This window comes from Aythya marila, assembly GCF_965140915.1.
Source record: "Aythya marila genome assembly, chromosome: 4".
NCBI classification, from domain to species: Eukaryota; Metazoa; Chordata; class Aves; order Anseriformes; family Anatidae; genus Aythya; species Aythya marila.
The window spans coordinates 26,990,089-27,009,353 of NC_139045.1; the positions used below are offsets into that span (position 1 = coordinate 26,990,089).

The 19,265-nt window shown below is 33.5% G+C and overlaps 1 protein-coding gene across 1 annotated transcript in view; it reads left to right on the top strand.

Moving 5' to 3' along the window:
- The window catches only part of SPOCK3 (SPARC (osteonectin), cwcv and kazal like domains proteoglycan 3), a 194,705-nt gene that overhangs the window by 52,440 nt on the left and 123,000 nt on the right, over nucleotides 1-19,265 (top strand). Inside the window, exon 3 of the mRNA XM_082759052.1 lies at nucleotides 12,772-12,817. Coding sequence (XP_082615178.1) covers nucleotides 12,772-12,817 — 46 coding nt within the window. The remainder of the gene's footprint in view (nucleotides 1-12,771; nucleotides 12,818-19,265) is intronic.

Consider the following 19,265-nt stretch of genomic DNA (forward strand, 5'->3'; position numbering starts at 1 on the left):
ACTGAAATGAATAGTGATGCTTAACTACTCTTAGACTTCACAATGCATATGTTCTAATTCAGAAAAAATCAATGTTTTGAATCACATATCACAGCAGTAAATTTTGGGAATATGAGCAAATTATAGCCTTGGAAAGCAGGGGAATAAAAAAAGTCACATAGGTTATCAACGCATTCAAGGAATAGGGTGGTAACTGCATCAGAATCAGATAGCCCACTAGGCAATGACATCGATATCGAAGTGGTAGTGAATGACAACTAACTGTACTCACAACTCTACACCCTTTAGCTAATCATCAACAAGTGCTACTTACTAATGATCTAAAAGTGGTAAAGCCTATGAAGAAAAATCACAAGTCTGTTCCACCCCCCACCCCTACTTGTAACCAACCAACCCCACTTTCTGAGCATCAGTTTAGAAACAAACTGTGCAAGGAGATACTGGCCTGATAACTGTTTTTAGACACAGAAAGCATGTTCCTTTTTCTTCTGACATATTTTTTTTTCCTGGTAAAAATGTTTTATTCCCCTGCCACACTTAGTATTTTTTACTAAGCCTGAGCTGCAGAGAAGGTTCTCCTATCATCAAGACTCAATGTTTTCCCAGGCTTCTATAGTAAGAGATATGAATAGTGAACTGTGACAATAACCTGCTCTCCACAGTTGGTTTTGTATAAAGAGCAGGTAGTAATAATTCAGGAATGTGTATGTGTGCGCACTTAGTGTAGAGTTTTGGAATCATGTATGTACTATCTCATTTTTTTCCCATTTTGCAGTTGTTATATTTCTTAGACATATTTGACACTTACTTTATATAAGCTTGATGAGACCTTTTCTTTGCTTTTTTTACAGGTACTGGGATACCTACACAGTTTTGTATCACAGTATCAGGTCTGGTTAGGAGTTGGATGTTTTTTCTTTTGATATGGCCATAACTGCTGCTGTTTCAGTGGTATAGAGTTCATTCGTGTTAAATAGGGTTTTACATCGAGATAGCATTTGATTTCTGCAGGCTATTGTTTTTGATAAAGTGGTGTACTTTTGTGTGTTATGGGTGTACATTGTTTTGAAAGCTTTATTCAAGTTCTTAGTTTAATATGCATAATTTAGAGAGTAATTATAAGAACACATGATGTCTGAGTAGTTAGGATGCACAATGCTGAGATCATGTAAAGGCTGCAATTCAAAATGTAGGAGAAATAGGGTAACATTTTAATTTATTGCATCCAAATTACAAATGCCTCATTGATGGGATGCTGCTAGAAGCAGTTGGGGTACATATTTCACTTTAATGATAATATACTACAGTATACCGCTACATGCCTGTGTTCAATGTGGGGTTCCTCATTCTGAAGTCCGATGTCTGGGCAACTAGTTGTTACTTGCTGTCAAAAGGCATCTCAGCCTGAGTCAATCATGGGGAATTCTATGAACGTGCAACTCAGCTTCTAAAACTGGTTCTTCTCAGTTCTTGCTCTGTTTGTTTGTTTTTGTTTTTTGTTTTTATTGATCAATAACTGATCATTTATCATTATTTTATACTATTTGATAATCATTCTGTGCTTTTAAATGCTTTTTTATGTTACCTTTCTGCATGTCCATCTGGGGGTCCTGTTGCAATCTCTTGTTTTTATTCAACAGTCATCAAGTTGTGGTTTTCTGATAGTGGACCTAATGCTTTTTAATTCAATTAAGGCACATGTGTGGCCTTGTTTTAGTCACTAGATAGTTCACTCTAAGACGTAGTGATCTATTAGAATATGTGTTTATAATGGTGTATAGATACTTAGAGATGTTACAAATTTAATGCTTTGGTAACTACTTTGTTGTTGTTGTTATGGTAATACTACTGGTAGGTTATCAAAATTGCATAACAAAAAAGGGAAATTATTTTTTTCAGCTTTTATGGACTTAAAAATGATTGTCAACTTTTTCACTATTAAGTTGTTTATGCAATGCTTTTTCACTTTGTCATAAGCATATAAGTTTGCTTAGTTTTTCAGATGCATTTAAATAGCAATAAACAATATCCTTGAGTCTGAAATCCTTTCCTATGATACAGTCTTAGTGGTGATATGTCTAATCCAGAATGTTGAAGATGTAATGCTGGCTCAAGCTTCTACTCCCAACACTGAGTGCTCTGAGCATTGGAAAAGCAGTCTGTTGAATTGGTTTTCAGAGGTGTGTTGGAGAGTTTGCTGGCAGAAGGAAGCAAAATAGTAGGTTTTTGTTGTTGCTGTTTTATCTATTTATTTATTTTTGCTGTCTGCTTGTGTTTACTGCTTTGCAGTAAAGACAAACAAATGTTAACCCAGGAGGTTTATGCTCAAGTTCCAGGTGTCAAGGTCAGTTCCTAAGTACAGCGCAGAGTTGTGCGCCTTGGCGGCATGGAGAGTTCGAAAGAACAAGTTTGAGCCAGTGGACTTAACAGTATAAATGCTTGAAGGGAATAGGCTTTAGGGAGATCTTAACGCTGACTGATTATTGGCATAGATACAGACTATAGTCCATTTTTCATCCTTTTTAGGGCATTCTTCCCCTTGATGTATTTCATCTTCTGGAACACCTGGGAACAGTAACTGTTACTTAATGCGTATGGTGGTTGGAAATGGTCTTTTCAATTCTGTTCTATGGTTATTTACTGTATCACTATGTTCAGTCTGTATAAATAACTTTTTTGAAAAAAAAAAAATGTTTCTATTGCAGAACTTTGCTTTTTTTTTTTTTTTTTTTATTATTATTAAAAAGTGAGACCAAAGAGCACAGGTTCTTGTCATTGGAAATTCTTTATTTCAGATCATTCCACCAATAAATGCAACTAACAGGAAACAGATTAGGTTTCATCAAGAATACATGTTCTTCCTCATGAACAGATACTGACAGAACAGTTTAGAAGGAGCTTTTAAATTTTCATTAATATTTTTAAAGAGATAGGAATGCATGCTTGATTTTGTAGCTAAAGCACTTCAATTTTAAAAAAGTTCCAGTTCAGTATTCTTATTTTATCTAACCAGGAAATACAAACTAAAGTTTTAGTTAAAGCTTTAGAACAGAGATTGTCTTATAATCATTCTTGCACTGTTGTAAAAATAGCAGTCTGTTGTCATAGTGGTAGCTTTACTTGAAATTGAGATAGCACTTCTAAAATAAGCATATTTTTATGTATTATAGCCTAGTGTACATGCAGATACAGTTATGGACTGTTTATAGAAACAGCAAAAAAAAAAAAAAAGAGGTAAAAATATTAATAATACTGATCTGTGAATAGACATGGGATGAGAAAATAGCCTGTTTCAAAAAAGTAAGTACCCATACAGCTATTAGATCTAACTTGAGCAAAGTACGTATGCATGACTGTTGTATAGTTAAATGCTTATGTTTAATATAGTAAAACAAACAAACAAACATAAAAAAAACCTCTCTCAATGTATCTCCTATGTAAACATGTATACATAATTACAATTCTGAGTCAAGGAAAGTAATGTACATTTCCTGTCCTGTTATCTGATACTGTCTTACGGTGCTACACCAATCTGGCACAAACTCAGCTTTTAGTAAGATATGAAATTGGCTGTAGAAGGGAGTCACAGAAAATAGAGCCAATTGGTTTAAGTCTTTCCCACCATGTCCTGAGGAAGTCGACAGGATGTTTTTTGCAGTTACAGATTTTGTAGCTAAATAACTGTGTATGTTGAGAAATGCCATGTATGCTGACAGTGTAAAAGGTCATTCGTAATATCTTTGTTCAGTCTTATGGTGAAATTTTGAACAATTCCATGTATTATTAGTATTCTGCATTTAAAGTATCTCGTGATTTCACATGAACTAATACTTTGTTATGTCTGTGCTGTGGCCAGTGGTAAGGAAAACTTGGACATCTACTCCTATTTCTATGAAAGGCTGACCAAAGGCAAAAATATAGTAACATTTTTGTAGTAACACAGGTCATTCATCCAGGTATGTGAAGTATTTTGTACACTTTGCTGTTAGATTTGTAAAGTCCTCAGAACTTAGTAACAGACAAAGTGTGTTAAGTGTTCATACTTTTTTTTCATAGCCACTTGTAATGACTGCTTTTTCTGCAATTTTTGTTTTTTATGTAACTCAGCATTATATATTCATGAGGCTTGCTGGTTCATATGATATTTTTAAGTATTTCTTTCTGTATTATTGACCACATCTGTAAATAACATAATTGCAAGAGGACCACTAGGAACAAGAGGGCATAAAAAGGCATTGAACTTTTTGGTTATGTTTTGTTGATAAATTAAGGTGATAACTCTTGAGAAAGAGTCCCCATCTTGAATCAGATAATAGTCCCACATTATGAATAGCTTTAAGCTCTAACAAAAATAACACCTACCAGGGTGCAGTTGCAGAATAATTGAATTTTGGAACAAATTTATATATGTGCATATCAATTTGTAATATATTTTAACAATATCCTTCTTTTTCCCCTGAATTTACTGTCTGTGGATCTACCCAGTTCACAGTAGAAATGGTTTTCTTCTAATACAAGTTATATAAGTTTGACTATAATAAATATATATAAAAATAACTATCCAGTATTGATATTCACAAAAAAAGTTGAATCTTCTATCACTGGTTTAATTACAGATTCTGAAGTGCAGATTGTCTTCACAGATACTAGGTTCAAGTTAAGGTGTGCTACATTGACCATTTACCTCATTTGGACATAACTATTATTTCACTCTAGAATGCAGTCTGGTTGGTCAGTGCTGTAAATCTTGTTAGGTCTACACTGAATATTTATTCTTGTCTTTCATGTGCCTGGAAATGAACTTAAAGAGGACACTTCATTGATCTGTACAGGGACTGTGGTGAGGCTGTTTGGCTTGTAGTTCCCTGGATCTTCCTCCTTACTTTTTTTGTATGGGTCACCATTTTTCATAGGTAGAGACAATAGCCTCACAATCATACTGGCCATCGCTTTCAGCACAGTTGGTCTTTCCAGCCTCATAGATGGGATGTGATCTCTCCATAATTTATTGTTATGTCACTGTTGGCTGCACTTCTCTTTTCCAGATTGTGCAATTGTATGCAGAGGTCAGAAAATAAGTTCTGCCTTTGTTACCAAAGGTTTGTGCATTAGTGAGCAGGCACCTGAGGAAGACTTCCTGAATCGGCACATTAAAGTCCCATGGGTGGCCTGCTACCATGCATATATCATCTGTTTTCAACTTTTTGTTCAACTCTGGGCTTCTACTCTTGCAGTACAGCTAATCAAATGTAAGGCCCTCCTTACAAATTGAATCTTCACAACATAACAGGCGAAGCATGGCCAAAATCTTTTGTATTTATTTGTGGTAGAAAGATGGTTCTTCTTATTTTATTCGTAGTGATCTATAGAAGGTGCTCTTTTAAAGAAACATGCATTGAAATTTTTATGGGGATCTAGAGGGTTCATGCTTTAATATTAATCCATTCAAATTCAAAATAAATAGCATTCTTTCAGTATTTGTGAATATAAGCTTTAACGAGCATTTGGTGTTTCCTGGCAAATGATTTCAATGCTGTTCTGTTGAAACCTGCTGTTAGTTATGCCGCTAGTATCAAATAGACATCCTCCACAGAAATCTTACTGAATGAGATCTGTGAAACAGAGAGGGCTGAAGAGTCGTGGCTCTTAGCCCAGCCTCATCAACAGTGCTAGAAGTGTGAAGCAAAGAAAAGGGAGCGAGGTGCACATTGAGCATGGGGAATTTGGTGCCAGAGTTGCTAGAAGCAGCTTTGGATTCTGATTGTGCTGTGCCAGCCCCATGAATACAGGCCTTTGGGGTGGCATGGCCCTCAAGTTTGGAGCAGCAAAGGAAGCTGACAGCATCCTCCCCGGAGGCTGGCACTGAACAACAAACTAACATCCTTTCACTTGTCACTCTAGTGCTCCACTAGAGGTTAAATGCCAAACAAATAGGAAAGGAGTTTTGTAGCAAGACCCAGTCTCACCTATTGGCATTCAACTCCTTCAGTACCAGAGGAGTAATGTTGGTATTACCTCTATGGTGGTTCATTATTTTGGAGGTTGTTTTTTCATGCTGACTGTTTGCCTTACTGTACTGATCTTTAATATTACCAGATTCCAAGGAATATTGGATGTGAATTGCCACTACTTTTATATGCGTTTGAGGTATTTTCTGCACTGAACTGCCTGTAGTGGTTTTATCTAAACTACCTGTATTTCTAATAGGAGACTTAAGCTGCGGAAAAAGAGTCAAATCTGGAAATAGTCAGCTTTCTCTACTAACCTGTAAAAATCTTAAAGACTGTGGTTTTATTTCTTAAGTCTAGGTAATAGATCTGTTTTTTTTTTTTTTTTTTTTTTTTTCCCTATTCTTTTTTTTTCTCTCTCTCCCTCTCCTCCTTTATTCACTGAAGAAGGGTTCCCGCTCTTTCTCCTTTGGAGAGTTGGAAAAGAAACCTCAAAGGTGGCTTCATGGGACACATAACAGGTGTTTCAACTGGTGAGGAGAGATGGATCCTGTTGAGAAGAAAGTATGGTGCCAAATACTTATTAAACAGTCCCTGGAGCTAGTTCTCCTTGTTCTGCTGCAGGTCCTTAGCTGTGTGACATCATGTAACGTACGCATGTATTGTCCCAAAGGTTGTGCAACCCACTGAATACATCCAGGACAATTTAAAACAAAACAACAACAACAACAAATAAGCGGTGCTTAGAAGCACATGGTCTGCTGTGTGTGCTCAGGCTTCTTGCCCTCTCAGATGTGCTGATGGAGGTAAGATGTGGAATAATAAATACAGTGTGGTAGGTGTTGGTCATGTTCCCTTGAGTGCTCTTGAGCTGGCTAAACATCAGCTCCACAGCCATACAACAGAGTGCTCACATTGGCTATGATAGATTGGATGGCTATGCAGGGCAGCAGAGATGAAAAGCAGCATCTGATAGACAGGTATCCACATGCTGATAAAGAGTTTGTCTGCCTCTTGGATGAGGATTCCAGACTGACTCAAATTTCAGGTTACAGAATTTCATAGCACAGAAACATCACTCATACTCACCCTACTGCAGAGTTTTCAGTGATGTGAACAAATAAAAATCCCTTCACTAGATCTTGAAACAAAGAAGAAAGATGCTTCTTTGGGACATTTTGTATGTTGCTAGGAGGCTGAAAAGAGCCGTGCTTGCTTAGCCTGCTCAAGAATAACACTCAAGAACACTCAATAATATAAACACTCAAGAATATAAATGCATGTTCATAAAATCTGCTGTTGGAGAGGTGAGAAGACATGAAGGAGGAAGTACTTGGTGAAATCAAGTCTGCTGCAGAGCTGAGTTTGAGGCAAGCAAAGACCTGTAGTGGTGGACTTGGCTCTATTCATCTGGTTTGCTGAACTGGAATCTTGAATTATAGTAACAATTACCTAGCCTAGGACTTAAAAAAAAAAAAAAAAAAAAAAAAAAAAAAAACCCACAGAAACCAAACCAAAACAACAACAACAAAAAACCCTTTGAGATTGGCTGAGAAAGGGATGTATGTACTTGAGATGCAGATATAAGAAATGGAATAGAGAACCCATTAGCAACTCCATGAAATTAAAAACAGCAAAATGGTCTCATAGCTAGTGGCAGCAAGGAAAAAATGATCTGTCCAACTGAATCTAATATTGTAGGTTTTAAGTTACATTATCATTTGCAGCCTGAGACACTTCAGTTTCTGACATCATCAAAATATGATTTCAAAAACAAACTCCTAAGGAATAAGGAGGGTGGCAGTAACATGTATTTTATTTTCCATTACAATAACTTGTATAAAGTTTGAGTGAAATTTTGTATGGGTGGAATTTAGTTTGACCTTGAATAAAGTCCCAGTAACTGTTAAAAGTTTCCTTTGTTGAAAAGGCATTGTATATGAAGCAACACGATCACACTGAGACTGCTAGACTTCTCCTTGAAATGCTAGTTTTAAAATCACATAGTAATATCCCAAGTGTAGAAACTGCACTGTAGAAGCAAATTTACACTTGGAAAAAATACAGTTACAAATTCAGAAAATTGGCTTTAATTTAAGTGGATTCTCTGAGATAAATGAGCTTTCATTTTAACATATAGACTTCCATGCATAGACAATGCTAGAAATAGGAATGTGAACATGAAGCAAGGCTGGGTTTTCTTTATCCATTTTTGCATGTCTATCTCAGTCTGAAAATATTTGCTAAGAAAATGCCTTACTTGTTTTAGGATACCCGCTGTTTTCTGAATCAGGTTTATCATAGATAACATGTAGCATAAGATTCTTTAGCAGTATGGATTTCTGTTAGATAATAATTTGAGTGGTCAGCAATATGTGGCAGCACCTGAAGAAACTGTTGCAGAAGAGACAACAATAAAGTGATGTAACAAATATTCTATGCAAGAAAGAAAATTAATAGGAACTTGTTTTTATCTCAATTGAAAGCCGAAAACTTTTACCACTTAACTATATTGTTAGATATAATTTTTTTTCCAGTGAGTTTTTTATTTTCCTATAGTGAAATATGTATTTCCTAAAAATAATATATAAACTGCTTTTTAAGAATAAGAAAGAAGAACAGAAAAGCCCAAAAAGAACCAACAAAAGTATTTTAGGCAAGATATCAGTGTGTTTTTTATTTTTTTTTTCTTGTTTGTTCGTTTTTCTTCCTTCTGATTAAAATGTTCTGGTATGATGCTTTTGGTCATTCTGAATTCTTAAGTCTGTCAGATTTTTCTGTCGGATTTTTTCATATATATAAATTATATATATATACTTATATATTTTTTTCTTAAAGTGGGCCATTTTCATGAAAAAATAGACATGTATATTAGCCTCAAAGAACATAGGCAATTGTAGTATGAACTTTAATTCTTAGAAATGCTGTATCATTATGAACCTGAGTGAGCATAATACTTAAATGTGCATAATTTTTAGACATGGATATTAGCTCAATTGCAATTCATCATATATTGCTCTTAGAAGTGCTACGTACATTCTGTAGACAGATTTTGAAAAGTTACTTCAACTTCATATAGTTTCCAAAAAGATCAGTAAGGATGAATTTTCTATTTAAAATCCCTGGTTACCTTTACGTAGGTAATGTTGAAAAAGCAGTATGGTTACTGTGACAAATTAATGACTTTATTCCATATACCTTCATGACTTGCCTTTTTACATGCCCAGGACAAAGGCAAGAAAGCTCCTGAAGAAAATCATAAGTTACAGTCTCTTTCCTGAGACATTGCCTTTTGCATTGGTAGATCCAAGGATACTTTGGCTAGAGATGCTGTAACACAACTTAGTCTTCACTGTCAACTGTGTATTTGTTCGTTCTTTTTTTAAATCTTACTTTAAAATAATGAAAAATGAGGCTTTATAAATTTGTTATCCTCATGATGATACCCTGAACAGGATATTGAATGTTTCAATAATCAACATCATATTTACTGAAGTTTAGGAAAGGTCTGAATATAACATGGAGCCATTTTTTTATATATTTTTTTTTGTGCAGCTGATACGTTAAATAGTCTTAGAAGTATTTCCAAAGGTGTCAAACTTTTTTGATTTATTGAACCAATTTTATTGTTTTTTTTAGTTCAATTTTATTGAACCAAATACTTCAGGAGACTTATATTAACTATTCTATCTAGTTTACAGAGGCACGTAAAGTTTTTGTTTTAAATATCCAGTAATTGATTTTCTTTAAATAGCAGGTGATTTGAAAATTTACCTGCTTGGGAAGATTGGTGTAGGTATATGATATTTTTGTAGTGTATTGAAATAGGTTTGGAATGATGTTTAATTCACTATATAAAAAATAAATAAATAAATTCAAATAATGTAATTTTTAATGGCTTGATTTCTCTCTATTGATTACAGAGTAAAGTGCTTAAATGACATGCTTCATTCACTTGTAAACTAAAAAGTGGCTGGATATTCATTATGAATTGGATTTGTCAAATTTTCTTTACTGCTGTTCATACTCTGTATTATGTTGTTGATGAAGATTCTGTATCAGGGAACAAGTCAATAAAATAAACAAAAAGACTAGGAAAAGATTCAGAGAAGTGTAACAAGAAACACAGAGTACCTTTATAAATGGAAATCAGTCAGCTAGGACGTTAAGTTCTAGAAATCTCCATGAGATATATTTGGGATGTATGAAGTTGCATGCAGTTATAGAGAAGGTGAACAAGAATTGATTTTTTGTCTTTTCCAATATAAAATGAGGGTTGATAAAATGAGCTGAGTGTATTCCAGGTTTGAAGCAGAACAATGAAGAGAGTTTTCATGCAATGTGCGTTTAAGTTTTTGAACACCTTCCCTTGGGCTGCTCTAAATTCTGAAAGTTTGTTTAGTCTCAAGGTGAAATTGGACAAGCTCATGGACTAGCAGAGAGAACTATTAAATACAAAGGAACCACATCTTGTTTAGGAAGTAATTTAGCTGCAAATGGTTTGAGGCCAACTTGGGAAAGTATAATAATGTGTACAAGTCCAAGCTCTGCATTTTTCCCTAGGCATAATGCTTCGCCTAGAAGAGCTCTTATACCAGTTGTCCCATGTGAAACCTCTTTTCTCATAGACTTATTATTTAGTTAGTTATTCTAATTTTTCAGCATTTTAATGACAAACAATATCTCTGAATAAGTTCATTCTGGGTGAACATTACTGCTTTACTAAAAATTTGAAGACAATCTAGCGCTTTTTGAATAAATCTAACAGTGGTCTTCAGTCTAGAGAAAATGAAAAGAAAAATGATGTAAATTGTGTATTTTACTGTTCTAATATCACTTCCATCAGAACTTTTTTATTTATTATTTATTATTTAATCTCTATTTCTTTATTCTTACTATAATATTAACTACGATAAAATTATTTTAATATTCTTCATTTCTTTACTCTCTATTATCCCCAAATTCAGCTGAATTGCATGTAACATAAAAATTAAGAAAACCTTCTATTCATAGAAGATCTTGATATATTTTAGCAATAAGCAGTTGGTAGAACTTAAAGGAGATACTATATATGGTCATTCTGAGAACAGTAAAAGTTACAGAAACTAAAGATAAAGTAAAACTTATGACCAGCTGCTTTGGTCATAAATTTTTCAACACAAAAGAAACTAACAGAAAATAGAGGATTTTCTGTTTACACTCTGTTACCCTACATAACGTGGATAAAGTATGTGATGCTTATTTGTAAAACATAACATCACATAATACATATTTTAAAATTAAATGAATGAATAAACGTTATCCTGTTAAGGTATTTATATATCATGCTTTTTCAGCAACTGAAAGTTTTAGAAACATGGCATGTGATTCATGGAGTAGCATGGCATTAAATCGATCTCAAACCTATTCAGACCACTACTGTAGGAGTAACATCTCCACATTTTCTATTAGGAGGAATATAATTGGAAAACACTTCCATAATTGTCATTTCTATTCATGTCTTGCATCGTTTTAAACTCATTTGATGTGCCATATGGATTTATTTACTTTCAGAAATAGTAATTAAAAAGGCAAATATTGTTAATCTGTGCAGCATCAGAATAAATGAAAGCGTAAGTATGGTACATAACTGTGATTTTATCCTGTACTTCCAGATTCTTATTTCTGTCTTTCTCTTTCAAAGAAGAAATTCCCATAAAAGCACCTTTTACTGATAAAACATCATCAGTGAAAGACAGATTACGATGCAACCACTTTTTTTTTTTCCCCCCCTTTTGAGGTAAAACTATTGAACTGTTAAAACTACTTTGTTCCTGTATATATCTGCTTGATGTCTGATTATTCTTTTAGTTGTGATTATGTGGCTTTGGCAATTGTATGAGTCTCAAATTTTTCCAATAGTTCAATTATTTTATAAATTGAGGTTTTCCTATGCTCTTCTTGGTGATATTTTAGCGAGTGAGTTAGAACTGCTGGATATGATAAAACACCCAGTTAGTGAACCAAATTTATTCATAAATTAAAATGATGAGTACAATTTCTTCAATGTTTTGTTCTAAATAATTATTACTTAATTTAAGAGATACTTTTATTCTCTTTAATCATCTTTCTGTTCCACCTATTATCTGAGGTTAATTATTAATTTGAAATTAATTTATTTACATCTTAGCTATGAATTTGTCATTTATTACCATTTTTAAAAAAAAATATTGAGAGAAGTTTATTTAATTCAAGTCTTCTCTTCTTGTAGCCTAACGCAGCTGATGACATAATTAGGAGGATATTTTATTTTTAGGAAGATGATTTTGTAGAAAATTGAGCTAAATAATTTTTTAATGGCAAATTTTACCGATACAATTGGAAACTGCATAAGAACTTTCTAAAATTCATTTGCTGTTCTTTAAAATTTTGTTATTTTATTGATTGTGACTTTGTAGCTTTGGGCTTGAAAAATTATTAAGGGAAAATTTAATAATTTTTTTCAATATCTTAGAATTTAAAGTACAAGAAAACTGCTGTACTGTTTTAAAATCAGCATTAGAAACATTGTCTCCATAAGTACTTTGAGAAATACCATTTTTATATTTAAATGCTAGTAATATTGAGTAACGTGCAAATAGTCTCTGAATTACAGTTTTATTCTCTATGTGTAATTTGTCCCATTATGGTGACTGTAATCTTTTTCTCATTTGTTTTTTACTGCTTGCCTTTTCTAGGAAGTAGAGGTTGGTATACATTTCTGTCTTTCATGATTCTGTCAATTTTGCATGAATACATTGATTTCTCACATTTTACTAAATGTAGGTTGTTTCTCCCTCTCCAGGATGATTATTTTCGTACATGGAGTCCGGGTAAACCATTTGATCAAGGTAAGATTCTGCTACTAGTTATTTGTGTGGTTTAAGATTTCAGTATTTGTAAATGTACTCCTGTTTTGGAGTAATCACAGATCTCCCTGAATTTGTGTTGTCTTCTCACTCTTCAGATGATTGATGAAAAGAGGACGTTTACAGCCTATCATTATCTTATATCTGTAATTTTTGCAAACTTTTAGTGATTAGAGACAGACGGGGCAGTAGAAACATTCAAAGTAACTTAGTTTCCCTTGTCTAAGCAAGTTCATGGTGTTTTTAAGGTTTTGTTTTGTTTGACATATATACTTAAAGTTCAATGCCATTTTCAATAAGACAAATGGCATTTCATTTTTTAACGAAAAGCAGACGTACAATCTGATATGTCTTTGCCAGTTGGAAAAAAAAATAAAAAATAAACACAAAAAAAGGCAAAAAAAAAGACAACAACCACAAACAACAGCAAAAAAAAAAAAAAATTAAAATGGTGAAAATCTGTCTCATAAAAGAAGTTATAGGATAGCTTTGGAAATCTCTATCATGTTCCTGTGCCCTTTCTTGAGGCAAAATACAGAATGTAGACAGTGCTACAGCACAACTTCAACCTTAGAGATACGAGCAAATGCAGGCAATTTTGACATTAAATATCACCTTCTCAGGCATTAGAAGTTAATATTTACTGTCACAGAAATCTAATTCCTGCATGTTGTTTCAAAGTATGTGACTAATGGTGTGAAACTAGTAAGAATCATGCTAATAAAAATTGCTGCAAGGAGCCACGTCAGAGACTTGGTCTTCTTTTCTGGTAGTGTCGATGGCAAAAATGTGAAGAAACAGTGTAGGGGCACACAAGAGACTGAGATAAAAGTATGTTGCAAAAATAATGTTTAAATAATTTAAACAATTTTTGCCATGATGGATACTTTTAGGGGAGATTTATGAAGAATTATATTTTATAACAAGAGTTAGAACTAAGAGACCAAGAAGAAAATGTAAACAACTGAAAAAATTGGAAGGCTTTGTAATATGAGAAGACAACACAGAGTATGGAGAGTAATTGTGATATATAATAGCAGATACTGCAAAGAAACTGAACAGTAGTATTCTGGGTCCGTCTAGTACAAATGATTGTTACATTGCCCAGCAGCTGACTATCGTAGTAAGGAGTTGAGGCTCAAAGTTCAGTTTGCACAGAATAACCTATGAAAAGAAAATGAACTTGTGTGTGAATAATGGGAAAATGTCATTACTAGACTGAGACTTTGCTTGTTAGGTTTTAATTGGAATGACAGTATTCTTCTGTAGAGATTGTCTTAGCTAATGCCAGTATGATGTAGGAAAATAAAACCCAGAAAATATACTGTTTGACTGTGTACTTCTTTATTGTGGTTGAATATTGTTCTGAATATCTTACTGAAGATTCCACCATGGAGCTGCTAGAGAAGCTTGAAGGTTGGCATACCATCATGGAAAGTTTTATTTTTAATAAATACTGATAAAGTGAAAATAAATTATTTGCTAGTAGATTTCAAATTGGTTCTTTCACCTGTCTGGTAAATTGCAACCACACCTCTTAGAGACAGACTTTCCACCATGTTCTATGCCTTTGTTGCTTTAATTCAGGATTACTGTATGAATGCACCAGGCTCGTTTTGCTAGTGTGTTGAGGGAGAGGAAAGAGAGCAAGGGAAGAAAGACACGTTTACATTATCACTGCTGTGCGAACTGTGGTGATTTTCTTCCTTTTTGGTGGCAATTTGTAAATGTTAGTTTATATCCATGGCAGGCCAAATGTTTTTGAACCTGCCAGTTTCACAGACCATACCTGTCTTCTTATTCTATACTAATACATTAGGAAAGAGTACTTGACTTTGGTCCTCTGACTTCTCAATGAAAAAGGTTTCCTTCTTTTAGTGAAGGACCTCTTTTCATTGAAGGACCCTCATCTCAGAAGCAGTCTTATCACTTCAGTACAAGATACCTTTAGTTTATGCCTTTTCTTCTTTGACTTTTGATAGAAGGGCATGGTGTGCAAGTATGTGTTTGGTATGAGAATAGGAATAGGTTCTAATTTGATTAATGACTTACTGGTGGCAAAATCTTTCATCAGAAGACATTGTGTTGAATGTGCTGGGGGTTTTGCTTATGATTCATGTTATCACATAATTGAAGCGTTATGTGGTTTTTTTTTTTTTTTAACTTTTTGTTTGTTTGTTTGTTTGTTTGTTTTGCAGAAGATATTTTATAATAGGATTTTTCTACCAGATCTAAATTTTTAAATACTCAAGATCATTATGTTACTCTGAGCTCTTTGGGGATCCTGATGCTAATGCTTGTAGAATACTTCTCTGAATTTACAAACAAGCCATCGAAGAAAATATGTTGGGTTATTTTTCATATCTTGTTACCAGAAATGCATTGTGTATTGGGTAGTGAATATTTTAAAAGAATGCCTACAGAGTTCACATTTCTATTTTTGTATGTTTGTTAACTGAAAATTAACATTGAAGAGTGACTACTCTGCTGAGTAGATCTTTTATCCACATTTTACTGTGTTAATTGCAACTGAAGAAAAAGTAATGCTAACTGGGGTTGGTTTTTTTTTTTTAAATGAAGGGGACACCAAAACTTTTTTTTTGATATGTAAGCAATTTTGTCTTAATTTGTCAAAATGTTATATACATGTAAAGATCATCAGGTGTTTACCTGCCACTATACTGCTGTTCAGTTTTAACAATGTAAGTTCCACTACAGTCTTTGTCAGTGGATTAACCTCAGCTGGAAACACCTAGTCTGAATTTAGTAATGATACTGAATTGAGCTGCATGTCAAAAGATTTACAGTTTCCCAAGAATTAAATGTATTCTAAACTCTGATTGTCATGCAGATACTCTTTGTTAAGAAGAGGTATGCACGCTGTTATTTTATTGTTGTTTTGAAAGTAAGTAAATAACATTACTTAGTACAGTTGGAAGAAGTACTTTTGGTTATAATGGGAAATGACTTCTTGAGACATAGCAAAATATTAAAATAAAATACAACTGTGCAAGTACTATGTACTTGTTTTTACTTCAAGACCAGTGTCTTCAGATGGAAAAAGTGATTGTGTGGTGTTTTGTGGGAGGAACCATTCATACTTGCAACGTAAGGCAGCCTTAGGAGTTAGTTCCTTAGGATTAAATGCAAAGAGGAATGAATGTACTGTTCATGGCTCTCTAAAGAAATCAGGTCTCTTAGGATTCCCTGTGTTTACCAATAAAAGAGAGAGAACAGTGACAATCTCGGCACAATTTTATCCTAGTATTTAATGAGATAAGAGGAAGTGAGTGTTAGTAGACTACAAATGTAAGCTTAAGTCTTAGATTTACATTCTGACTGCAAGGCAAGCTCTGTGTGTAGAGAATCTTCACGAGGGCTTCCCTCTTGATCTTCTGTTACTGTGCAGCAGTTCAGTTTTGTGCAGCAGCTACTCGCTCAAGTTGGAGCATTCCATAAAAATCTGTTTTACCAAGTGAATGGATTATAAAGTTCCAAAGTGAAAGACAAGTTTTTAAAATGTAGAGGTAAACTTGTGGTAAGAAGCTAAAATTGTTCACTAAAAGACAATGTTTGAACTCTAAACAGGAGCAGTAACAACTTCCCAAGTCTATTGTGTTACTGTTTGTAATAGTACTGATGGAGGTGCAGGTAGTCTGTCAACATGAACTGGGCAGCCAAGTTGTTTGAGGAGAGAAATGCATAATTTTCTAAACTTTTTTTTTTTCTCCCATCTTTCCATTATACTTGTTGTATCAGTATTTGGCTTTACAGAAAGTTACCTATAAACCTGTGAAAGTATGGAATAAGCAAGAAATCTTTTTGAAATTAAAGTTTTGAATGCCAGTTCTGCTCAGTTGTGTTTTTTGTTTGTTTTGTTTTTCTATGAAAAAAGTAGATTATAGGAATTATTTGCGCTTTTGCAGAAATACTTCTTTGTTGGTTTGTTATAGCAACTTTACACAATTAAAATATAAATGTTTGGAAATTTTGAAGTCTATATATGGCCAAATATGAAGACCACTAAACTTCATAAACCCCAGGCTGCCTATATATAATATGGGTGGTGGTGTAATATTTAGCTTTGTATCTGGGTTTTCAAATTGTTAGCTGTCTTTTAAGCAGACACTTGATCTATATTCCCTGCCGTTGTCTTTTAGTCTGTGGTGTGGGTAGTTGGTACTCATGTACTTCCTTGTCAATATCATCAAGAGTCATATCTATGGGTTCTCATTATACATATTCATGTATTATGTTGTATATCCATTTTCATATTAAAATCAACAATATACTTGGACTCTTTACAAATTATATTTAGCCAATGCCCATGTTAATTTACAGGTAGTATTTTTAAGAAACCAGTGCTTTCCATATATTTGTATATTTGTGATCTGTACCTAGTTATTATTTTTCCAAGATTTCTGTGGCTGTTTCTAAGATTGTCATAGATTTCCTATGTATGGATAATATGTCTTTACTTCCACCCCCCCCCCCCCCCCCCCCCCCCCCCCCAACAAAAAAAACAAATCCTTAATTTGAATCCAAATCTCAATAGTATGTTATAATATTTTTAAGGATGTGGTTCAAGAAATTAATACAGTTCTGTAATAAATGAGGGTCTTAATAATGTCTGAATTCACTCTTCTGTAGTGTGGTATGTTTTGAAATGTATTCTTATGTTAATATAACTAAGATGTCAAAATTGCTCAGGAAGACAGATCTGTGTAGTTCTATGGGTATTAATAGTAGTTATTATATGGAAGTAGACAAGCATTCCTGGAAGTTAGCCCTTGCTTTGAAAATGTATAGTGCTGATTATTCAGTTGTGCTGCAAAATTTAAGTTACTGTAGAAGAAGGAAAAATACATTATTACCTCCGTTTCAATCCAACAGTGATATTTCTTAAAACATAATTTGTCCAAAGAGTACTTGATTCCATTGAACTTGCTTTTGATTATAGACATATACAGGTAGACAGATGTATTTAAATGATACACAGTAAAAACATTCATATATATTTATATACACTTTTACTTATATCAATATAGAAATGGATATAGAAAATAATATGGAACAGGTATTATTTGTGGAATAAATCTGAAATTCTTTTATATTTAATTGCTGCTAAAAGGTGGCTTTTGTCATTTCAGTGGTTTTAGAAACAATTATGAAGTTTTCAGGGTTTTTTTGGACTATTCAAAGTTCAATTTTGTAGCTTTAATGTTTTATCAAAATAATAAAAAAGCAAAAAAATATTAGTACATTTTCTTCATATACCGCCTTTATATCAGATAAAAATATACAAGGTATTTTTAGTACATTTTATTTTTAGATGGCAGATAGAAGTAGAGCTTAGGGGGTGTAGCTATTGAATAAAGTTGCATACACAAAGACATTGGTGTAATTTTTTTTAGTGTGGAGGATGTTTTCCTTTGCTCAACAGAAATACCTTGGAGGAACAGTGGAGAATTTTCATGTAATGGAAAAAATATGAAATGACGTTTCCATGGAGGATGAACACCCTGAAGGTGTAGTTGGTTTGTAGATATATTTATAAAATTTCTTGTAGACCGTTCCACTGAGTTATTTTTGGCTTATATCAGGTTATATTAAATATCCGTTTACAGTAGAAATATTGTAGATACCATTTTAAAGCAGTAAAATTTTTAAACAGTTTCAAACAAATTTTAATTCTCTTTGTCTTTTAGCTATTTATGTTTCATCTATCTAGTTCTGTAACAATTTGGATAACCAAGGATATTCAAATACATGCATTCGCATCTCTTTAATTTGTGAGTACATTTCTGTATTATGAACTGAAAACGTTTAGAATCATGTTCAATAAAACCATTTGATTTCACTCATTTGTAAGCCGTGGTAAATTGTAAAGGAGTTTAATGAAGATCCATTAGTTGAACACTGAAAACAATCAGATTTAGATGTAAACTTTGCTACATTTGCTACAAAAACTAGAACTTAGCCTTGCTGCATGCACTCATTGATGTTTTAAAACTAGAGGTATATATTAATCTCTTTCAAGAGAAATTGCAGTTCTTTACAATTAAAATTTCTTAGCTTCTCGGTTTTGTTTTTTTGAAATTCATAATGTCCTCTTAAAAAGACACTATTCCTTTATTTGAGCTAATATTTTAATCTGGTAAGCAGTATTCAGTTTCAGGTATTACGTATGTTTGGGAATTCTGATCATCTGGAAAATGCACAGAATTGTTATAAATTCTTGCTGCTTTTTATTACTTTCAGCCAGCCTTTGGCTGAAAAGATCTTACGCAGATATGTGGAGAACACTTTTAATGGTGGTTTTCTTTGTTATGTAATGCTGTGCTTCGGTAGTTCTTTAGTTCTCTTTTATAAATTTCTCTACTGTGATAACACTGCCAAAGCAGCTTCTCCTATATGGTTCGCAGTCTGA